General features: G+C 48.4%; 1 protein-coding gene across 1 annotated transcript in view; it reads right to left on the bottom strand.

Annotated features, from left to right (window-relative positions):
• DISC1 (DISC1 scaffold protein) overlaps nucleotides 1-20,039 on the bottom strand; it is a 237,291-nt gene that overhangs the window by 145,909 nt on the left and 71,343 nt on the right. Inside the window, exons 5-6 of the mRNA XM_081123969.1 lie at nucleotides 12,425-12,539; nucleotides 8,908-9,143 (exon numbers count right to left, since the gene is read on the bottom strand). Of these exons, the coding sequence (XP_080980095.1) occupies nucleotides 8,908-9,143; nucleotides 12,425-12,539 (351 nt within the window). The remainder of the gene's footprint in view (nucleotides 1-8,907; nucleotides 9,144-12,424; nucleotides 12,540-20,039) is intronic.

The following is a 20,039-nucleotide window of genomic DNA, read 5'->3' as shown; positions in this document are numbered from 1 at the left end:
TTAGCTGACCAACACGGCAGCATCTTTAGCTAATGCACCACCTTCCAGCTTGACACAATTCATGGGTCTTGGCTCAGCTCTGGCCCTTTCCCAGAAAGAAAATCAGTCTCCTCTCAGAGATCCGAGTGAGAGCAGGGAGGCAATGAGGCAGATAATTGAATGCGTTGTTTTATATTTGATCTGATTTATCTTTAATTTATTTAATTTATGCTATATTACTTTTTGCAGTAGATTTACCTGCCTAATTATGTTTTGCTCAGGCTAATATTAACATTAGCAGCATCCCTGGGGTAGACATGGGATGAAAGCAGCGGGGGGCAGAAGAAGATGAATAATCTATGCACCATGCTAGTGGCTTTCAAGCTATTTTTAGCAGTAGGACTCTTTTAAACAAAGTTTTACACAGAACTGTAATGTAGGAAATAGACAGCAGGGGGTCTGTTCTGATTGAGGTGGGGTGTCTGGCCTGGGGCAAATGATATCACATGGACCCCCAACACTCACTGCTCCCTCTGTCACACTGTGGTCCCTGAACTAGGATGCCAGGAGCAGAAAAGACACATTGAAAAGCACCACATTAGATGAGTTAAATGTCTATACACAGAGTTATATGTGCTTCAGTGACTGAAATTAATCCCTGTGTTTCTTTCAAGCTTGCACACTATATGACAAATAAGAACTGTCGTCTCAGATCAAATTACACTGTGCCCTAGAAACATATAAACCGTCTCCACAAATTAGCAGGTAATGTTTTAACATACACACCAGACCTAAATGATGAGTGTCTTCATTCAAAGCAGGCACCCTGGGAATAATAGTGTCAAACATTTATTGAGCGCTTACTGCACACCCAGCATGCTTCTACATGCCTTACACAGATGAGCGTTTTAAATTCCCGTAACTCTATGAATATCTAGATTCTGGGTCAAGAAAACTCAGTCAAACAGGGATTTAAGGCCCTGGCTGGGGGGCTCAGTTGGTTGGAGCATTGTCCATACACCAGAAGGTTGCAAGTTCGATCCCCGGTCAGGGCACATACCCAAGTTGCACGCTCAGTCCCCAGTCCAGGAATGTACAGGAGACAACCAATCAATGTTGTGCTCACACACTGATGTTTCTCTCTCTCTCCCTCCCTTCCTCTCTCTCTAAAAGTCAATAAAAACATATCCTCCTGTGAGGATTAAAAAGAAAAGAGGGATTTTAGTGACTTTCCAGGGTTAATCAGCTGATCACCAGGCAGTCCAGCTGTCTGTTCCCTGAACACTAAACCATCCCACCTGTCCTCAAAGCTGCGTCCTTACCTGGAATGTGCTGTCGTCGTCAAGACTGATTGTTAGAATTTTATTTTAGGATTATGTAAAACTTACTACATAATAAACATCATTATTTGTAAATGCACATAATTCTTTACTCACCAACTGGTGTTAAAATCATGAACAACATTCACCCTCAACAAATGAAGCCTTGGGGAAGTTGAGACAACTGGTGAGAACGTGCCACAGAAAGAGCACATGGGGAGCTGGTGGGCCTCGGCTGGCGTGGGGAAGGAAATCGGCACAGAGGGGTCTAGTAAGGGTCGCTTCTGTCCCCCCACCTCAGTTCACTACGGTGGTGTCCTCAGAACGGGACCTTATTTGGAAATGATGGTTTTGTAGCAGCAACTTCCAACCGGTGAGCCGCAAGAATTTTTAAAACATGCAACACCTGACTATTTAGTCAGAGGGGCACTGACCTCTTCCCCCTTAGATTGTCAAATAAAAAAAAAGTGACAACAGCCAACCCGACAATAGCCATCCAGTGTGAATGAATCAAAATTATACCTATTTTTGTCATATCAGCAAAAAATATATATTTTTTGGTGTGCCATAGAATTTTAGTAATTAGTTCATGTGCCGTGCAATGCAAAAGGTTGAAAAGGGCTGCTTTATAGAAATATCAAGTTAAAGTGAGGTTATTCGATGGATCCTACTCCAGTATGACTGGTGTCCTTATAAAAAGGGGAAATACGGACACACATGCACACACACAGGTTGCAGGTTCGATCCCTGACCCCGGTTGGGGTGTGTGCTGGAGGCAACCAATTGGTGTGTCTCTCTCACATTGATGTCTCTCTTTCTCTCTCTCTCGCTCTCTCTCTCCCTCCCTCCCTCCCTTCCACTCTCTCTAAAAATCAATGGAAAAAATATCCTCCGGTAGGATTAACAAAAAATAAAAATAAGTTTAAAAATAAGAGATTGTTACTGAAAGCAAAGTAGAAATGGCATAAAAGGCAAAATGACAGCTATCCTAGCAGAGGCACTATTTGGGTCTTGAGTTTTTTTTAAAAAAATACAAGAATCCGTTGACATTAACAACCTTGCCAATTACTGCTCAGTCCTCTAACCTTCTGTTGGAGCAAGTGGTAAAGAAAATGACAGTAAAAACAGCTTTAGGAAATGCAAGATTTTATCTCCTTGGCCTTTTTCCTTCCTTGGACCCTTGTCTCCTCACAGCTGATAATGTCACATGTCACCAGTGGGACATACACAGGGTAGAGACAACAAAAATGCCAAGAACTCCTCCAGGCTTCAGATGATCTCGCAACGGCGTGATGGGGCTCAGACACTCATCAGGAGGGAGCCGCTCTGCACGACGGGACAAGCCATCGAGCTGCTCCGCTGAGACAGTCCCCCTGGGACAGGCAGGGCTCTGGCACCTCCGCTGGCCATCCTTGTCACCTTGGCCCAGCACAGAGTCTCTGTCCAGGTCAGTGGCAGGACGGGAGCACGACAGCCACACACACACATAGTCATCACACAGCTAGCTCAGCTTTCAGGGATCTTCAGGGGAACAGAGTATAATTATCTAAAAAGTCATTCATACAAATATCCGTACCCTTATTAGACTAAGAAAATATTTTAGAGAAATCTGAAGCACAAGAATTTGTAACTCGGGCAAAGTAAATACACTTGACATCTTCCTCAGGCCCAATTGGAGGAAATAAGATGAAAGAACCAAAGCAACATGGGCCAGAGAAATACTGAGGCTTTTCGTCTTCGATTCTTTCTCTGGATGTTTTGGCAGGAGTGGAAGAAGCTAGGAATATTCCTGGGAGAGTGGAACAGAGCAACTGAGACAAGAAAATTAGACGAAGCCAAACTGGGCAGCTCGCAGCCAGTTCGTGAATCACAAGAACTTAGCTTCCCCAACCAAGGACACTTGAGAGCAAATGGTGACTACCCTCCGCCCTAACCAGAGAACACACAGCCTAAATCACCCTGGCCTGGGAAATAGAGAGCAAAGGCCCAATTAACGCCCTTTGTGCCAGCTAAACCCAAGGACAGATGAAGTTGGGGAACAAATAACAAACACCCCACTGAAGCCACGTAGACCTAAGGTAAAAGTAAAAGAGTAAAAGAGACCAAAGAATAATCCCAAACTCCCCTATACACTCATTTTAATGCACCAAGATATTAAAAATGCACCCGGAAAGCTCATGAATATTCCACTGAAACCCGTCTCTAAGATTCCTGCCTGAGGAGAAAAAAATGAATTAAAAGCCCTCAGGACAAAGATTCAATGTGGGCTCGCTTTACAGCACACCTGTGCCCCTTCCTGGGCATGAACTTTTTATTTCTAAGGGTCCCCACAAGACTTGCAGCCAGAGGAGCAGCGGGCAACGGCAGCTCGACCCAGGCTCACCCGTGATCCTGTCCCTAAGGCCTCTTTTTTCTCTGACTTCCCAGGGAGCTAAAGCAGCCGCACCAGGCTCACTTCTGTCACTGTGACCTTCACTTCCCAGGGAGCTAAAGCAGCCCCTCCCAGGCTCACTTCTGTCACTGTGATCTTCACTTCCCAGGGAGCTAAAGTAGGCCCTCCCAGGCTCACTTCTGTCACTGTGATCTTCACTGCCCAGGGAGCTAAAAGCAGCCCTGCCAGGCTCACTTCTGTCACTGTGACCTTCACTTCCCAGGGAGATAAAGCAGTCCCGCCCAGGCTCACTTCTGTCACTGTGACCTTCACTTCCCAGGGAGCTAAAGCAGCCCCACCCAGGCTCACTTCTGTCACTGTGACCTTCACTTCCCAGGGAGCTAAAGCAGCCCCACCCAGGCTCACTTCTGTCACTGTGACCTTCACTTCCCAGGGAGCTAAAAGCAGCCCTGCCCAGGCTCACTTCTGTCACTGTGACCTTCACTTCCCAGTGAACTAAAGTAGCCCCTCCCAGGCTCACTTCTGTCACTGTGACCTTCACTTCCCAGGGAGCTAAAGCAGCCCCACCCAGGCTCACTTCTGTCACTGTGACCTTCACTTCCCAGTGAACTAAAGCAGCCCCTCCCAGGCTCACTTCTGTCACTGTGACCTTCACTTCCCAGGGAGATAAAGCAGCCCCACCCAGGCTCACTTCTGTCACTGTGACCTTCAACCCCCAGTGAGCTAAAGCAGCCCCACCCAGGCTCACTTCTGTCACTGTGACCTTCACTTCCCAGGGAGATAAAGCAGCCCCACCCAGGCTCACTTCTGTCACTGTGACCTTCACTTCCCAGGGAGATAAAGCAGCCCCTCCCAGGCTCACTTCTGTCACTGTGACCTTCACTTCCCAGGGAGATAAAGCAGCCCCACCCAGGCTCACTTCTGTCACTGTGACCTTCACTTCCCAGTGAACTAAAGCAGCCCCGCCCAGGCTCACTTCTATCACTGTGACCTTCACTTCCCAGTGAACTAAAGCAGCCCCACCCAGGCTCACTTCTGTCACTGTGACCTTCACTTCCCAGGGAGATAAAGCAGCCCCACCCAGGCTCACTTCTGTCACTGTGACCTTCACTTCCCAGTGAACTAAAGCAGCCCCTCCCAGACTCACTTCTGTCACTGTGACCTTCACTTCCCAGGGAGATAAAGCAGCCCCTCCCAGACTCACTTCTGTCACTGTGACCTTCACTTCCCAGGGAGATAAAGCAGCCCCACCCAGGCTCACTTCTGTCACTGTGACCTTCAACCCCCAGTGAGCTAAAGCAGCCCCACCCAGGCTCACTTCTGTCACTGTGACCTTCACTTCCCAGGGAGATAAAGCAGCCCCACCCAGGCTCACTTCTGTCACTGTGACCTTCACTTCCCAGGGAGATAAAGCAGCCCCACCCAGGCTCACTTCTGTCACTGTGACCTTCACTTCCCAGTGAACTAAAGCAGCCCCGCCCAGGCTCACTTCTATCACTGTGACCTTCACTTCCCAGTGAACTAAAGCAGCCCCACCCAGGCTCACTTCTGTCACTGTGACCTTCACTTCCCAGGGAGATAAAGCAGCCCCGCCCAGGCTCACTTCTGTCACTGTGGCCTTCACTTCCCAGTGAACTAAAGTAGCCCCTCCCAGGCTCACTTCTGTCACTGTGACCTTCACTTCCCTGTGAGCTAAAGCAGCCCCGCCCAGGCTCACTTCTGTCACTGTGACCTTCACTTCCCTGTGAGCTAGAGCAGCCCCACCCAGGCTCACTTCTTTCCTATAACATATCTAGGGAGCCAAAGCAGAGCACCGCCTAGGCTCTGCCTGTTGCCTCTTCTACCCTAATTTCTTCCTTTGTTTCGCTGTCCCCTGCATTAATAAACATACTTTCAAATCCATCTGGACTCATGTTTTGAAATCTTTCCTTCAAAGAGTCAAGGATCCACACACTACAGGATGGCCTGAGGCAGACCTGCTGGCGATGCAAATCCCCACTGAGTCTTCTGAATTTCAGGCACCTGGGGTCTGCACTTCAACGAGGATTCTAGACTCTCTTCCTCTGCAGTCTGTGGTCAATCCAACTGCTCCCACCAACTCAGCACAACGGGGCTGACATGTCATATTTCATAAGACCACAAACTCTTTTTAATAAAATAACCTGCCACTCCTATAAGTGCTCCTAACAGGATAGCAGAGAAAGAGAGAGAAGACAGAGACTTCCTGGGGTCGAGGTACTGGTGGCGTTAAGATACTGAACAGAGAAAAAGAGCCATGATACTGAAGTTACAGGGTTTGCAGAAACCCCACTCAGTGCCGGCAGCGCTCTGCTCACAGCGAGCGAGTGTCCCACGCTGACTGCACCTACAATGACCTCACCACAAGGGGAAGGCCACGCCATGAGGCAGCCACTTAAATGCCCGTCATTCTTTCTGTCTTTGAACCACACCGGTACTATGCAGCTCCTAGTCCTTCTGCTCCTAAGACTTCCTCCTACACAGAGCGCTCAGGGGATTGAGTCATTGAGCCACCCAGGTTTCCCTACAGACCTCTCAGCACTAAGTGACAGCCGGCCCTTCCCCTGGACTCTGTGACCTCAGTGGGAGCATGAGGATTTAAGGATGAGGGGGACCCCCAGACAGCATGGTATCATGATCAAGAGCCACCCTTAACATCCAATTTCCCTGACAGTGTCATCAGATCCGATCTCCACAAACTGAAAAGTCTTTCAAGAGCCCGTTGAACTGATCAGAGCACCGGGTTACTAGGCAAAAGTCACACATTTATTCCTAAATCTCGTCCTGATTAGAAGGCAAGCTGGAGGACAGGGGCAGGATCACAGGCCAGAAATAATGAGACCCGAGTTCAGGGCGGTGCTCCGTGTTTCGGAGAGAAATGACTTCCCTGGCTCTCTGGGTGGAAGCTGCCTTTTACTGGTTCAGGCCCAAAGGCAGCTGTAGCTGCCTATAAGAAGGTCTCCTAGAAGCTGCACCGCCAGGGACCTGCTGAGCTTCTGTTTCCTCGACTATAAAATGAGAATGACAGTAAAGTACAGCAGAGGGAATCGAGTCAAAAATACTGCAATAACTATGTTTGGCACTGGAAATATCAAGGGGAACACTTTGTAAGTATATGACTGTCTAACCACTATGCTGTACAACTGGAACTAATACAAAATAGTACTGAATATAAACAGTAATTGGAAAAAATTTATAAAAGCTTAAAAAAATAAAACGAGAATAGCAAGAGCAGGCTGTTTTCCACACTGGGCTGCTCTGAACGCCATGGGTCCATGTGAGAAAGCACTCGCTCTGCCACCTGCACCCTCCGGGCAGATACAGGGCACACCTGCAGGGATATCTCCCAGGAATCCAGCTCAAAACATAGAGGCTCCGAAATGCTGCAGTGGGCTCTAAGTTAAGAGGCCCTGAGTTTCTCCCTCAGAGAGCATGTGGGAGAGATGAGGGGGGCTAACGAGCCTCTGTGCTGTTAGAGCAAAAAGAGGGGTGAGTGGGGCATATCTGGATGGTGGGACCAAAGAGGGCTCTTTAAGCCTCCTGTATAAATATTTGCATTTATATGTATAAAAGTAAATGTACATGTATGTGTCATCTTATACATTAAATATAATGTCTACTATAATGCATGTATCATATATAATTGCATATGTCATTTGTGGTATACATATTATATATGTGTACGCGTGCGTGTGTGTAGAATGACTTCCATAGGGCGACAAGGGAAGTTGGCATAGGTAAGATGCCCGGAGGCTGAGGCAATAGTGTCAGTTCACATGCAAAGACGCAGGCGGGGAAGCACAAGCCAAGTTCAATGGTTCATTTCCTTTGGCTGAAATTTGGCGACAGTCCAAATCTTCCTGTTCCCCACGGGCAGGAGCCAGAATCAGATTTCTGCAGGGGAGTCTCGAGGCTGGCAGAGGAGTGGGAGGAAGTCCTCAGCAACTCCCTAGAACAGCATCTGCGGCTTGTTTTCATGGGCCGGAGAGGCGGTGAGACGTGTGGGAGGAAACAGGTATCCACTCAACAGTCTAAGACACCCTGGGACAGGCCATCTGAAGGCCTTCAGGACACTGGAATCCCCGCAATAACAATGACAAGCAGTAAGCTTAGCAAAGTGCCTGCTACCATCCAGGCCCTGCTCTAACATGCTTATATGTACTAACTCGGTTCATCCACACAGCAGCCCCATAAGGTAGGCAGTATTACCATCCCGCACCCCAAAATAGGTGGCTCCCAGCTAAGCGGTGGCTGAATGCGGACCCAAGCGCAGACTGTCAGAGAGCAGAGTCCGTATTCTCAGCCAGTTCTGGGGGGGCCTGATTGAGTATATTCTTCCGCATACTAACTACACAGAACATCCCCCCTCAACGCTCTGTGGCCACAGCACTGTGGTCCTCACCACCCGGCCGCAGGTGCACTTGGGAACTACTCACCTCTTGTCTAACATGTGTCAGTGGGGGCTCTGTCTTCCTCAAAATAAGATTATGATCTGAATGGCAAGAGGTAGAAACGCATCTTGTAGATAGTCCCCAACCCAGAACATGGACATTCTCACTCTACACTAAGTGGACACTAAACAAGCTTCGAATTAATGAATCCAGCGCCGGTTCTGCCTGTTATCCATGCGGACTTTGGACAAAATATTAACCTTCTTAAACTTCCTTTTCTTAATCAGTAAAATAGAGATGATAATAGAAGCTATTCCTAGAGTAAGGTTCAGCACCGTGCCTGGCACACAGTAAGCCCTCAATAAACGTCAGTTCTCACTAATCATTGTGCGTTCTCCCAGATAAAGCGCTGTTGTTGCTGGTCTCCTCCTCTTGATGGCTAGTCCCTCCCTTGGCAAGAGGTCTAATTCACCTCCCTCCAGATGACTGTCCCAGCAAAGGCTGGCATCAGAATCTCTACCCAGCTCAGCTCCACTAGGGCTCAAATGGGAATGGGAAATGTACATAACACACTGGAGAGAGACACTGGCACCTAGTGGGCTGGGCGGCCAGGATGTAAAATATCTCGCATGCTCAGGACGGCCCCACACAGTGAAGACTTTTCCTGCTCAGAATACTGATAGTGATCCACTGAAAAAAAATACAGCTCTCCTTGGAAAATATTTATATAAGAGGGACAGCAGACAAAATCAGCCCCATAAACAGGTCAAGGTGAGCAATCCAAAATCAGTTAGGAAATCGCCAGTACCTCCTTATGGCGTCGGGTGGTCCTGCAGGGAGGGGAATCTGACTGGCCAAGGCCAGAGTGTCCTGCACGGCCTCGCGGACCTCCTGCACCTCGCCCAGGGTCAGCCTGCCCATCAGGGGACTCAGGTCACAGTCCTGCCACCGGAGGAGCTGCTGCTGCAGGTCTATTTCCCTTCTCAGCTGTTGATCTTTTGCTGCCAGCACAGACATTCTGGCTTGGAGGGCTTCTGTATCCTTCTGTAGAGAAAGAGAGACCAGATTTTATAAATTAGCCCTGCTCGTGGCAGACGGCTCTGCCGTGAATGAGTCGTTTAGAAGGGAGTCGCCATATGCACGGGAGCCTGAAGTTCCCCGTCCGAGGCAGGCAGAATCGGGGAGGTCTGCTGAGCTGGAAAAAGCATGCCAGGTTTATATTTCTGATTAGTCAGCATAAAGAAAAGCATTCCCTCCCGAGCGTTAAATAAGCATGGGGCGGGGGGGACAGCAATTTGACTTGAAAGAACCCAGCAAATATATAAATGACTGACTTCAAGTGGAAGAGCCAGAACATAGGGCAGCAAACACCATGTACTGGAGATACGAGCTAAGCAGGTAACCCGAGCCACAGATCAAAAAAGAAAAGCACACCCGGCCTGCGTGGCTCAGCGGTTGAGTGTCGCCCTAGGAACCAGGAGATCACGGTTTGATTCCCGGTCAGGGCACAGGCCCGGGTTGCGGGCTCCATCCCCAGCAGGGGGCGCACAGGAGGCAGCCAGTCAATGGCTCTCATCATCGATGTTTCTCTCTCTCTCCCTCTCCCTTCCGCTCTCTGAAATCAATAAAAAGAACCATATTTTTTTTAAAAGAAACAAAGAAAAACAAATAATCCTTGGTTGTTCTGTCCCCAAACATGAAAATTTAGCGTGTAGACAAAGAACATAAATCGTGGCTTCCTGAGTCTACAGGACTGAAGGAACAAAGAGGTGCTACAGACAATGTTATGCCACCTAAAGTTCATAAAAATATTAAATACATTTAATTTCCACTAACATAGCGAACCAAAATCCAAAGACTTCGGAGAGCACTATGCAGTCTTGAGGTCAGCGACTGAAATGAGCAGCAGGTAACAGAACACCCCCTGTGGGCCCCGTCTCGCAGCAGATCATCTTGCACTGGGTTCTGAATTTAAATGAGACTCTTTTAATTAACATCCTTCCCCGGTCCCGGCACTGGTTTCCGACTAGTAAGAGCGCAGCTCTAACCCTGGGGTCCCCCATCTCCTACCCCTGTTCTCTCAACCCCAAGGTCAGATCACCTGCACCTCCACCTCCTGACCCTACTTCCCGTCGGCCGGGAGGGGGAGGCTGAGGAACTGCGGAAAATCCACCGCCAAGACGCCCAAGAAGACAGGGACAGCGGCCCTGACGCGTCTCCCGACTAACCTCCCACTCCCCCTTGACGTCCCATACCCTATCCTGTTCTTTCTTCATTTCCTTTCAGTTTCAGTTTTTTAAACTGGGGTAAAATAGTTGTAACATAAAATTTACCACGTTAACCATTTCTCAGTGTCCAGTTCAATGCAATTCGCATTGTTGTATGACCATCACCACCACCCGCCCACAGAGCTCTTTTCATCCCAAACTGAAACTCTGTCCCCATCAAACGCCAGCTCCCCGTCACCCCCCCCAAACCCTGGCAACCGTCATTCTACGGTGTCTCGACGAACTGGACTCCATTAGGGACCTCATACCAGTGGAATTACACGGTATTTGGTTCTGACTGGCTCATTTCACTTAGCAAAATGTCCTCCAGGTTCATTCATGCTGTAGCCTGAGTCAGAATTTCCTTCCTCTTTAGGGCTGAGTAATAGTCCATTGTATGGACGGACCACATTTGGTTTCCATCTCTTCGCTGTCGTGAATGCCGCTGCTCCAGACACATGCCTCTGAGTCCCTGCTTCGGCTTCTTTGGGGCATGAACCCAGAAGTGGAACTGCTGGCTCATGTGCTGATTCTATTTTCAACTTTTTGAAGAATCATCACACTGTTTCCCACAGTGGCCTACACCCTGTTCTTAACACAGAAGCCAAAGTGGCTCCCCATCCAATCAGAGAAAAGCCCACGTCCCTACAAAGGCCCACAAGACCCTACAGGCCCCTTTATCTCTGAACTCTCTAATCTCTCCACCTGGCCTCCTAGCTGCCAGGGAAACACTGAGGCCCATGGGACTGCAGCCTCCACACGACCGTCCCCTCTGCCCAGAACATGCTCACTGGGATTTCTGCAAGGCCTGCTCCCTCTCCTCTTTCAACGGTTTGCTTTAATCTCACTTCTCAACAAGCAGACCCCACCCATCCCCCACTCCCCATCGCCTGGCTCTGTACATTGTAGCTCCTACCACCTACAAAATACTAGGTATATAATTAGGTATTTATTATGTTTGTATCTGGCACATGGTAGGCACTCAATAAACACCTGCTGAGTAAGGGAAGATCAACCTTCCCCCAGAGCTCTGCCGAGAACGCTCTTCAAACACTAAGTCCCCGGGGCAAGAATCATTTCTGAATTCAGTGACATCGCCTGAACTATGCTGACCTTTCATTGGTGCATAAGCCAAAACCCAGGTCTCACATGGCCGGCCAGCTGTCCACCCTTTGCAATGACGCTCACTGAATATATAAGTGCTCAGTGTATTGGAAAACCTTTTCCAATTGTGATGACTTCTGCTTCCTGTGCCCCCTTGTAGGCACCTGAATGGGCAAACTCGGACAACAAGAATGCTCTGCATGAGAGGGTGGGGAGGGGGGTGTCCAGTAACTTGCCCAAGCTCCCATGAACTTGTCTAAGTCCATTCCGCTACTAGGAGCCCAAGCGGGGGTTCAGACCTGGGTGTTAAAGCCCTATGCTCTTTCCAGATCCATGTTTCCTCACTGCTCCCCATTCCTGCCTCAAGCCTCCAGGCTCCAGCAGGTGGAGATTCAGCTGCCAGGGTCCCTGACTCTGCGGCGGCCTATCAACTTCCAGAGCTCCTGATTGCCGGCCCCCGCCGCCCCGATTTAGCTCAGTGTTTCCACTAGATTTCCAGGCCCTGGTGACCCATCCACTGCTCAGGCCACCCACGTGACGCCTGCCTGTCATTCCCAGGCACATCTGCTTGGCCCCGTCCATACTCACAAGTCCACCTCCTAACAACTGCTACTCGCAGTCCAGCTCGACAGGAATTTCATGATTTCTTTCTGCCTCGAAAAGCACCTTCTAAAGGTCAAGATGATAAGAGGTGACAAATTGGCCCGGCAGGCGGGGAAGCACACTCAGAGGTAATGAGGGATATCGAACAGGCACAAAGGCGGCTGAGTGGCAGCCCCTCGTTTGTAATGAGACTCCTACGAGCCCGCTGTCATCTCCACCGCCCCTGCCCCTGGTACTCACGGTGGACAGCCAAGCGCTAATCGCTACTCAAGCAATAGCCACTTCGCTGCATTTGGCCCAAGTGGGTAAGAAAAGTGCCTCCTGGGTCTTGAGGGTTCTTCACCCGCTTACCTGCAGCTGCTGCTTTTCCTGAAGAAGCCAGTCTCGCCTGGCGATGGACGCGCACAGGTTGTCCTGAGCACTGGGCTCCACTGTGAGCAGGGCCTGGGTGTCCTCGCCGCCCGCCCTTCAAAGGAAACATGCACGTTGGTACAATCCGGAGAAGCCGAGCCCTCGGGGCCACAAGAATGCCAAGGGAGAGATTTCACAAAGTGGCCCCAGCTGTTCTCATTTTAGGAAGGTCATAGGGAGAGGTCCCTAAAGTAAGTCTCCGTTTTAATTAACCATCTGTTGGGACTTTTGCTTTTCGCAGAACCAGCACGCTATACTGCACCTGCCGATCATGAAAAACACCAGATTTTAAAGATTTTGTAAGCAAACAGAGTGCAAAATACCTCATTGATATTTTTACATTCATTACATGTTGGAATAATATTTTGGATATATTGAGTTGAATTAAATATATTCTTTAATGCTTTTTTTTTTTTAATGTGGCTACTAGGTAATTTAAGATCATGTTCGTGGCTTGCATTATATTTTACTGGACAGCACTGCCTTTACCATCCAGACAGAGCCAGGTTCCAGGGCTGACCGAGTTGTGCAGAATAAAAAGAGGCCTGGCTGACATGCAGATGCTGGGGTTGGAGCTTCTCAGAAAGGTTTCGCTTAAAAACTGTCAAAGCCACTTAAAATCCGTTTGGCTCTTTCTCCCATTCTCACAGGAGTTGGCATGTTTGGTTAAAGCCATGCGGATGAGACAAGGTCCAGCCCAGAGCTGGTGAGCTGCTTTACAGAAGTTTTCCAGATAATCATCATCCAAGGATGACAAATTCATCCTTCGGATATTTGATTTCTAACTCCACGCAGTTAGCTCAAAAAACTGTGCCCTAAACAAAACTATGTCAATAATTCAAGGAAACCACGTGTAAGAAAACACCGCAGCTGAAGCTAAAAGGCATTCGGTAAGTTGAGGAAAATATCACTGATGTGACAGAAAAAGGAAAATCTTGATAGTTTCAAGAGTTCTATCAAGTCAAGGAGAGATGAGCTCATCTATCAGAAGTTTCTTAAAAAGGGATTACAAAGGTTAATTTATAACCCTCTTTTGTCATCAAAAATGGCTTTAAGTGCAAATTCAAGCAACATAAAATATCACTTTTCACCTAACAAACTGGTAAGTTTTCATAAACCATAACTCCTTGGTGAACATGGGTAATAAGAATTAGACTTAAAATATAGTACAACTTTGGATCTTACAGTCCCACTTTTAAAAATTCATTGTATATAAATAATCATAGATGTGCACAAAGATTAGGTACAAAAATACCACATTTTTCCGCAGTGCCCAGAAACTGAAAACACTGCAATTTTGGCCCAAAATGAGGATGAGAGCAGTAGACCGTGGTGCAGCCACCCTGAGGACAGCACAGCCACTAAAATTGGGTCAAAGAAACTATAAAGGCATGGAAAATGCTCACTATACATTGCTATTTTTTTAATTGATTTTTTAGGGATAGGAAGAGAGAGACACATCGATGTGAGAACACAAAACATCGATCACCTGCCTCCTGCACGCCCCCCACCGGGGATTGAGCCCACAACCCGGGCACGTGCCCTGAGCGGGAATCGAACCGGCAATCCCTCGGTGCACAGGATGACACCCAACCAACTGAGCCACACTGCGACAGAGCTATATATTGCTATTTTTAAAGCAGGTATTATAGTAATATGTATATTATAACTATTATAAAAATATCATGTGTAAAACAGAAGATAGAAAGGTATCCGCCAATCCTATCACTTCTTATCTCTGGGTGTGGGATGACTTCTTTGGGCCCACCTTTTATTTTCTAAGTTTTCTGAGCAAGTACTGTTTCTATAACTGTAATAAAAATGTTTTCTACCACATACACTAAGCAGCTGCACGATTTACTCAAATATTCTAACACAACCAGCCTGTTATAGCCCTTGGACAAAATAGACATGTCTGTGTTGGAAATAAACCCCACCCATATGTTGATGGTCAAGGGCATCTTCTCTGCAGAGAGCAGGTATCGATAGCTTCCGACGGTCTGAGGCATGAGCTAAACCCATGCCCTCCTCCCCCGAAGGAAGCTCCTGGCACACAGCCGGACCTCGGCTGCCACACCTCAGGGCTCGTCAGCAGAAGCCCAGCACTGCCCCTTCTCATTTGCACACTTGCAGGGTCTCACCACCTCCACATTTCTCAGAAAAGAAAATGAGTGGCTGACCCTAATATATGTTGTGCTTTGTTCATCTCCTTTCACTTCTAACCCATTTCCTTCCTTCCTTCCTTCATTCATTCAGAAAAAGGAAAAAGATTATTAAGCTCACCTACTATGTGCCACGGCCTGCGCTTGGGTGCTAGGGACACAGCCGTAAACAGATGTGGGTCCTGCACAGCGCGGGGGACAACTCACCAACGGGAAGATGCAGGCCGCGGGTAAATGCTCCACCCAGGCTCGAACCACCACCGTAGGAGCTGAACGGTGGAAGCCGCCCTCCCACGTCCTAAACCCTCACCACGCGCTTCAGTGAAGCAGCCCTAATATTTTTAGAAACCATGGTAGAAAATACGTCGCTTGGCTTTTCTAAGTTAGAGCAGCAGCCACAGGAAAAGGAGCCTGGCCCGGATTCCTGGGTTTCTCTGAATCGTCTTAAAAATGCTTACTCGCTGCAACATCCCACACTTTAGAAATTGAAGGGCTGTTACTCTCTGTTCCACGTGCTTCACGGCAAAGAACAATAGTAACGGGAAACATTTTACACTGACACTGACAACAGTCGAGTAAACGCGCATGAACTGAGCATTTACTGTGCACCTGACACTCATTTTCACCGCACTCGCTTCTCAGCGCAGGCCCAAGGGGAAGAGCTCAGCGCTGCAGGTTTATCAGTGAGGGAACCGTGTCAGGGAGGTGAAGGGATGGGCGCCTCGCCACGCAGGGCAGTCAAGAGGTGAGGGGCAGTGATGCGTGCGGCTGATTCCGCAGCCACTCGGGTCCCCGCAGGATTGTAAACGGTTTCCCCTGCTTCCCGGCCTGTGCGCTGCACCCGCTAAGTCCCTGGCTCTGTGCTCAGCAGGGGCAGCTGAGAGCGGCGGGCAGGGCTGGGCACCAGCGGGAGGAAACAGCCACAGCTCCAGCCGCAGTTCCTCCTTGTCCCAGCTGTGTGTCCTTGGACTTACCAAACCTCTCTGAGCCTCACCCGCCTCATGTTTAAGATGGGGAGGAGGGTGGTGACGTGAAAATGGCTGCAATTTATTCAACAAATGACCACCGAGCACCGACTTGCGCAGGCCCTCTTGCCCGCTGCTTACCGTCCCTCCTGTCGCAATGCTTACACTGGGCAATGAGCGCTGTGCTCAGGTCCAGTGGGCACACTGACCTGTACAGGGTGACAAAGATTATAGATGGAATGTTTCCGAATGGAAGTTCCTCAACAAGTTAAAAATGGAACTGCCTCGTGGCCCAGCGATTCCACTTCTCGGTATTTATCCGAAGAAATCCAAAACACTAATTTGAAAGGAAAAATGCACCTCTGTGTTCATTGCAGCGTCCTTTACAATAGCCAAGACATGGAGGCAACCCAAGTGCCCATCAACAGGAGGCTGCATAAAAAAGCTGGGGTACGTGTATGTAATGGAATATTGCTCAGCCATAAAAAGGAATGAAATCTTACCATCTGAAACAGCGTGGATGGACCTCGAGGGTATTACGCTAAGTGAAATAAGTCAGACCGAGAAACACAAATACCCTATAATTTCACTTACATCTGGAACGTAAAAAACAAAATAAATGAACAAACTAAACAGAAACAAACTCATAGATGCAGAGAACAGATTGATCGTTGCCAGATGGGAGGGGGTTGGTTGGGGGGGGGCTGGGTGAAAAAGGTGAAGGGCTTGACAACAAATTGGCAGTTACAGAACAGTCACGGGGATGTAAGTACAGCACAGGGAATAGAGTCAATAATATTGTAATAACTAAGTATGGGGCCAGGTGGGTACTGGAAATACCAGGGGGATCACTTTGTAAAGTATATGATTGTCTAACCACTGTGCTGTACACCTGAGACTAATACAAAATAATACTGAATGCAAAAAATATACTTTTGATTTTATAAAATATAGACAGTTTCTGAGGATCTTTTGGTGTATCAGAAGAGGACATCTCTGGAGCGGAACCATCTTCCTCTATTGACGTCTGTGGGAACTGGATACGCTCCCTTCTCCACCCCTGGGTCTTGCCTGTTCATACAGCCCCTCACTCTGGAGGAGAGAGGCTGGGCCATCTCATGATGTTGTCTCCACTGAGCAGGACCTTAGCAAATATTTGTTGAATGATTTAATGAATCCAGGTCCTAGAAAATCCAGAACTCGTTTATATTCAGCTCTCTATTGCATGAGATCACTTCTTTGCACAAATTTATTTCCCAGTTTGCTCTGCTTATGCAAATATTAAGTTTCCTGAATTTCCTAAATAGATACCATCTGGGTCGGGATGGGAGCTGTTGAAGGAAATCAACATCTAATTGAAATTAGCTAAGAGGAGCTACAGGTGGGGAACTGGGAATTCTCCCTATTATGGTTAATCACATTCATTACTTAATCCACCAGGAAAGCCCCTGTGATTAACCAAAACTCCTCCGTCTGTCTCTCAGGCTTTGACTCGGGTACAGAAAGCCATCCACAGGTGGCTAAGCGACGCCCCAGGACACGTGGCAGCTCAGTAATGAAGCAAGGGACCTGTTTCCATCTTTCCGACCTTCTGTCCTCTGAGCCCTGCTTCCTCTTCCTTTGACAGTGCTGTTCCCTTTATATTTAATGTTCTCAACTTGTAATCCCCAGTGTCAGTGCAAATTAGCGGTGCTGCTGTAAACTAATCAGTATGTAAAGCAAGCACATCCCTGGAGCAAAAATTAAAGCAGGAGGGTGGGATGTTATAGCAGCACTCAGGGGGCCGGGGACTCGGGGTGTCTCGGACCCCAGGCTTAGACCCGAGGTGGCACACAGGCCCCCACCTGGGGCTGCCCACTGCTGGAAAAACCCTGGCCTTTCTACTTCTGTCTTTTCTTCCAGTCATTTGTAAAATAAGATCCCACAGCCCTGAAAACGACTGAGCTCCAAGTTGCACAGGGGACCATTTTCCATCCCAGGGAGAGCACGTGCCACGTGACGTTTGTGAGCTCAAGTCACGCCAAGAAAAGACTGAAACACCAACTGGGTGTCAGAGCTTCCTGAGCCTGGTGGCACATGAGCGTGTGCCTGTGATGCACCCACATCACCACCTCCTCCCCGGGGACCTTCAGCACCCATCCTCTGCTCAGAGGGCCACCTTCGGAAGCACCTGGAGAATGCCAGCCAGGCAGAGGGCAGGCCAGGCAATCCACCTGCCAGGACATCCATGCAAGTGGCTCGTGGCAGTCGCTGTGAATAACAGAGGGGGCCCTTTCCCAGACCCAAACGCCAGGCCTCATTGTGCGAGAAAAGTCAGTTTTCCAGTCAAGGAAAGGACCCAAACTTGCAAGGCCCATGCTCTCACTGTCACAGCGAAGAAAACCTGCAGCAGGAGGTGAGTGGGCCCTTCTGAAAACCTTTGCTAATGGCTGTTCCCTGCTGGCGGCCGCTCTATCAAATTCATGTCGTGTGACTTACGTGTCTCCATCTCTCCCTCTGAGAAGATGGCCATAAGTGTGTTTTAAATCTAGAAACAGCTTTCTCATCCAACAGTCACAAATTACGGAGGCCTCTCGGAGCGCACAATCTAACACTGTAAAACTGCCAGGCGTGATATAGGTCACTGCAGTCCTGCCTTTATACGTATGATTTGGGTCCGAAAAGTAAGAAGAATGGAGTAAAAGTCATACTCCTCGGGAAACTGGGCGTCGCTGTTTTATACACAGAAGTGACCACCCTGCGAGGGGACACAGGCATATTTATGGGGTTTATAACAGCTGTGCCCAACCAGCTGGCTTCAGGGCACACGTCAGGTGAATCTGAGCGAAAAGAGCGACGTGGGAGGCCTTTCTGGAAACTTCCATGTATAATCCACTAATTCTGAAACAAGTCTGAGGAGCCCTCTGCGGCTTGCCTCTACTTATTTCTCTCCATTTCCCTTCCTCCCTTCTCGTCTGGAGGCGACGACAAGGGTCAGCAGCGAGCCTCGTGGGACTGGGACACGAACTCCACCTCAAGCTCTGATTCAGAAACATACCCCGGTTTGCTGGTAATAACGATCATTTTTATGCCAAATCATTTTTTATCTCTGGTAAAATGTCTGAAACATCATTTTCCAGTCTTTATACAGTGTATCTTCATATCATCTGTAAACTTAGAGCTGACTGTCACTGAATTCTATGGCACAATGTTCCCAACATGACAATTAAATGGAAATAAGGAACCACATGTTTCAAAGGGAACAGAGGAAGAACCAACCGGAGGGAAAAGGACTCAGTCCAGAAGCTTCATGCGCTGCACAACATTTCTCTCTTCTGTTCCCATCGGAGAGAAAGTATGTGCGCAGGAAACGCTTGGCCAGGTTCCACCTTGACAAGCCCCACTGGAAACCATTGTTGTCTTTGTTTTTAAACTCGCCTGTGTTTTGTTTACTTGTGTTTTAAGTTGTCCATTGGGAAAGGGCCTTTAATAAAGAACATTTTGCACACACATAATTTAGGTTGTACATACGACCGATTTTACTGTGCATACGGGGAAACCACGTGGGAGATATAGTCAGAGAAATGCAAAGAATTAATGAGAAAATTATAGTCATACATGTAAAAATAAGCCAAACCCCTCTCTTAGGAGAAGGGGAAAAATAACTCTCTTTTGATTGGAGCAGGACATCGAGGTGGAATCTTCCCGTTGCTCCAGAATTAGAAGGGCACAGGCCTAAACGCCCCCATTCCGAATCTCCAGGGGCTGCACAGGCAATGCTACCACAGTCACCCATCGCTCTCAACACACAGCCCCACTGGCCGTGCAGGAGGAGAAATCTTCCTGAGAGGTGTTCTCCCCGCCCTTCCCCGGCCATGGGAGGAGGGGACAAAGAGGGAATATGCTCTCCACTCAAACCAAATGAGAGGAAATCGCCCAGCTGGTATAGCTCAGTGGTTGAGCGTCGACCCATGAACCAAGAGGTCCCCTGTTCGATTCCTGGTCAGGGCACATGCCCGAGTTGTGGGCTCGATCCCCAGTAGAGAGCGTGCAGGAGGCAGCCGATCAATGTCTCTCTCTCATCAATGTTTTTATCCTCTCTCTCTCCCTCTTCCTTTCCTCTCTCTAAAATCAATAAATTTTTTTTTTTTTTAAAAGAAAGAAAGGAAATCCACTAGACTCGGTCAAAAGACAGGGAGTGCCCTGCAAGATGGAAGACTGGCATCTGATTCTCCAGCCAAGTTTGGGTTCTCTTTTTTTTTTCTTCTTTTTTTTTTTTAAATCCTCACCAGAGGATATTTTTTCCATTGCTTTTCAGAAAGAGTGGAAGAGAGGCAGAGAGAGAAACATCAATGTGAGAGACACACCGCACACGCCTGACCGGGGCCAAGCCTGCAACCGAGGTACATGCCCTTGGCTGGAATTGAACAGGGGACTCCTCAGTCCGCG

Source organism: Miniopterus schreibersii, assembly GCF_964146895.1.
Source record: "Miniopterus schreibersii genome assembly, chromosome: 21".
Lineage (NCBI taxonomy): Eukaryota > Metazoa > Chordata > Mammalia > Chiroptera > Miniopteridae > Miniopterus > Miniopterus schreibersii.
Note: the sequence above shows the minus strand (reverse complement) of the source record. Positions and strands in the feature narration are given on the sequence as shown.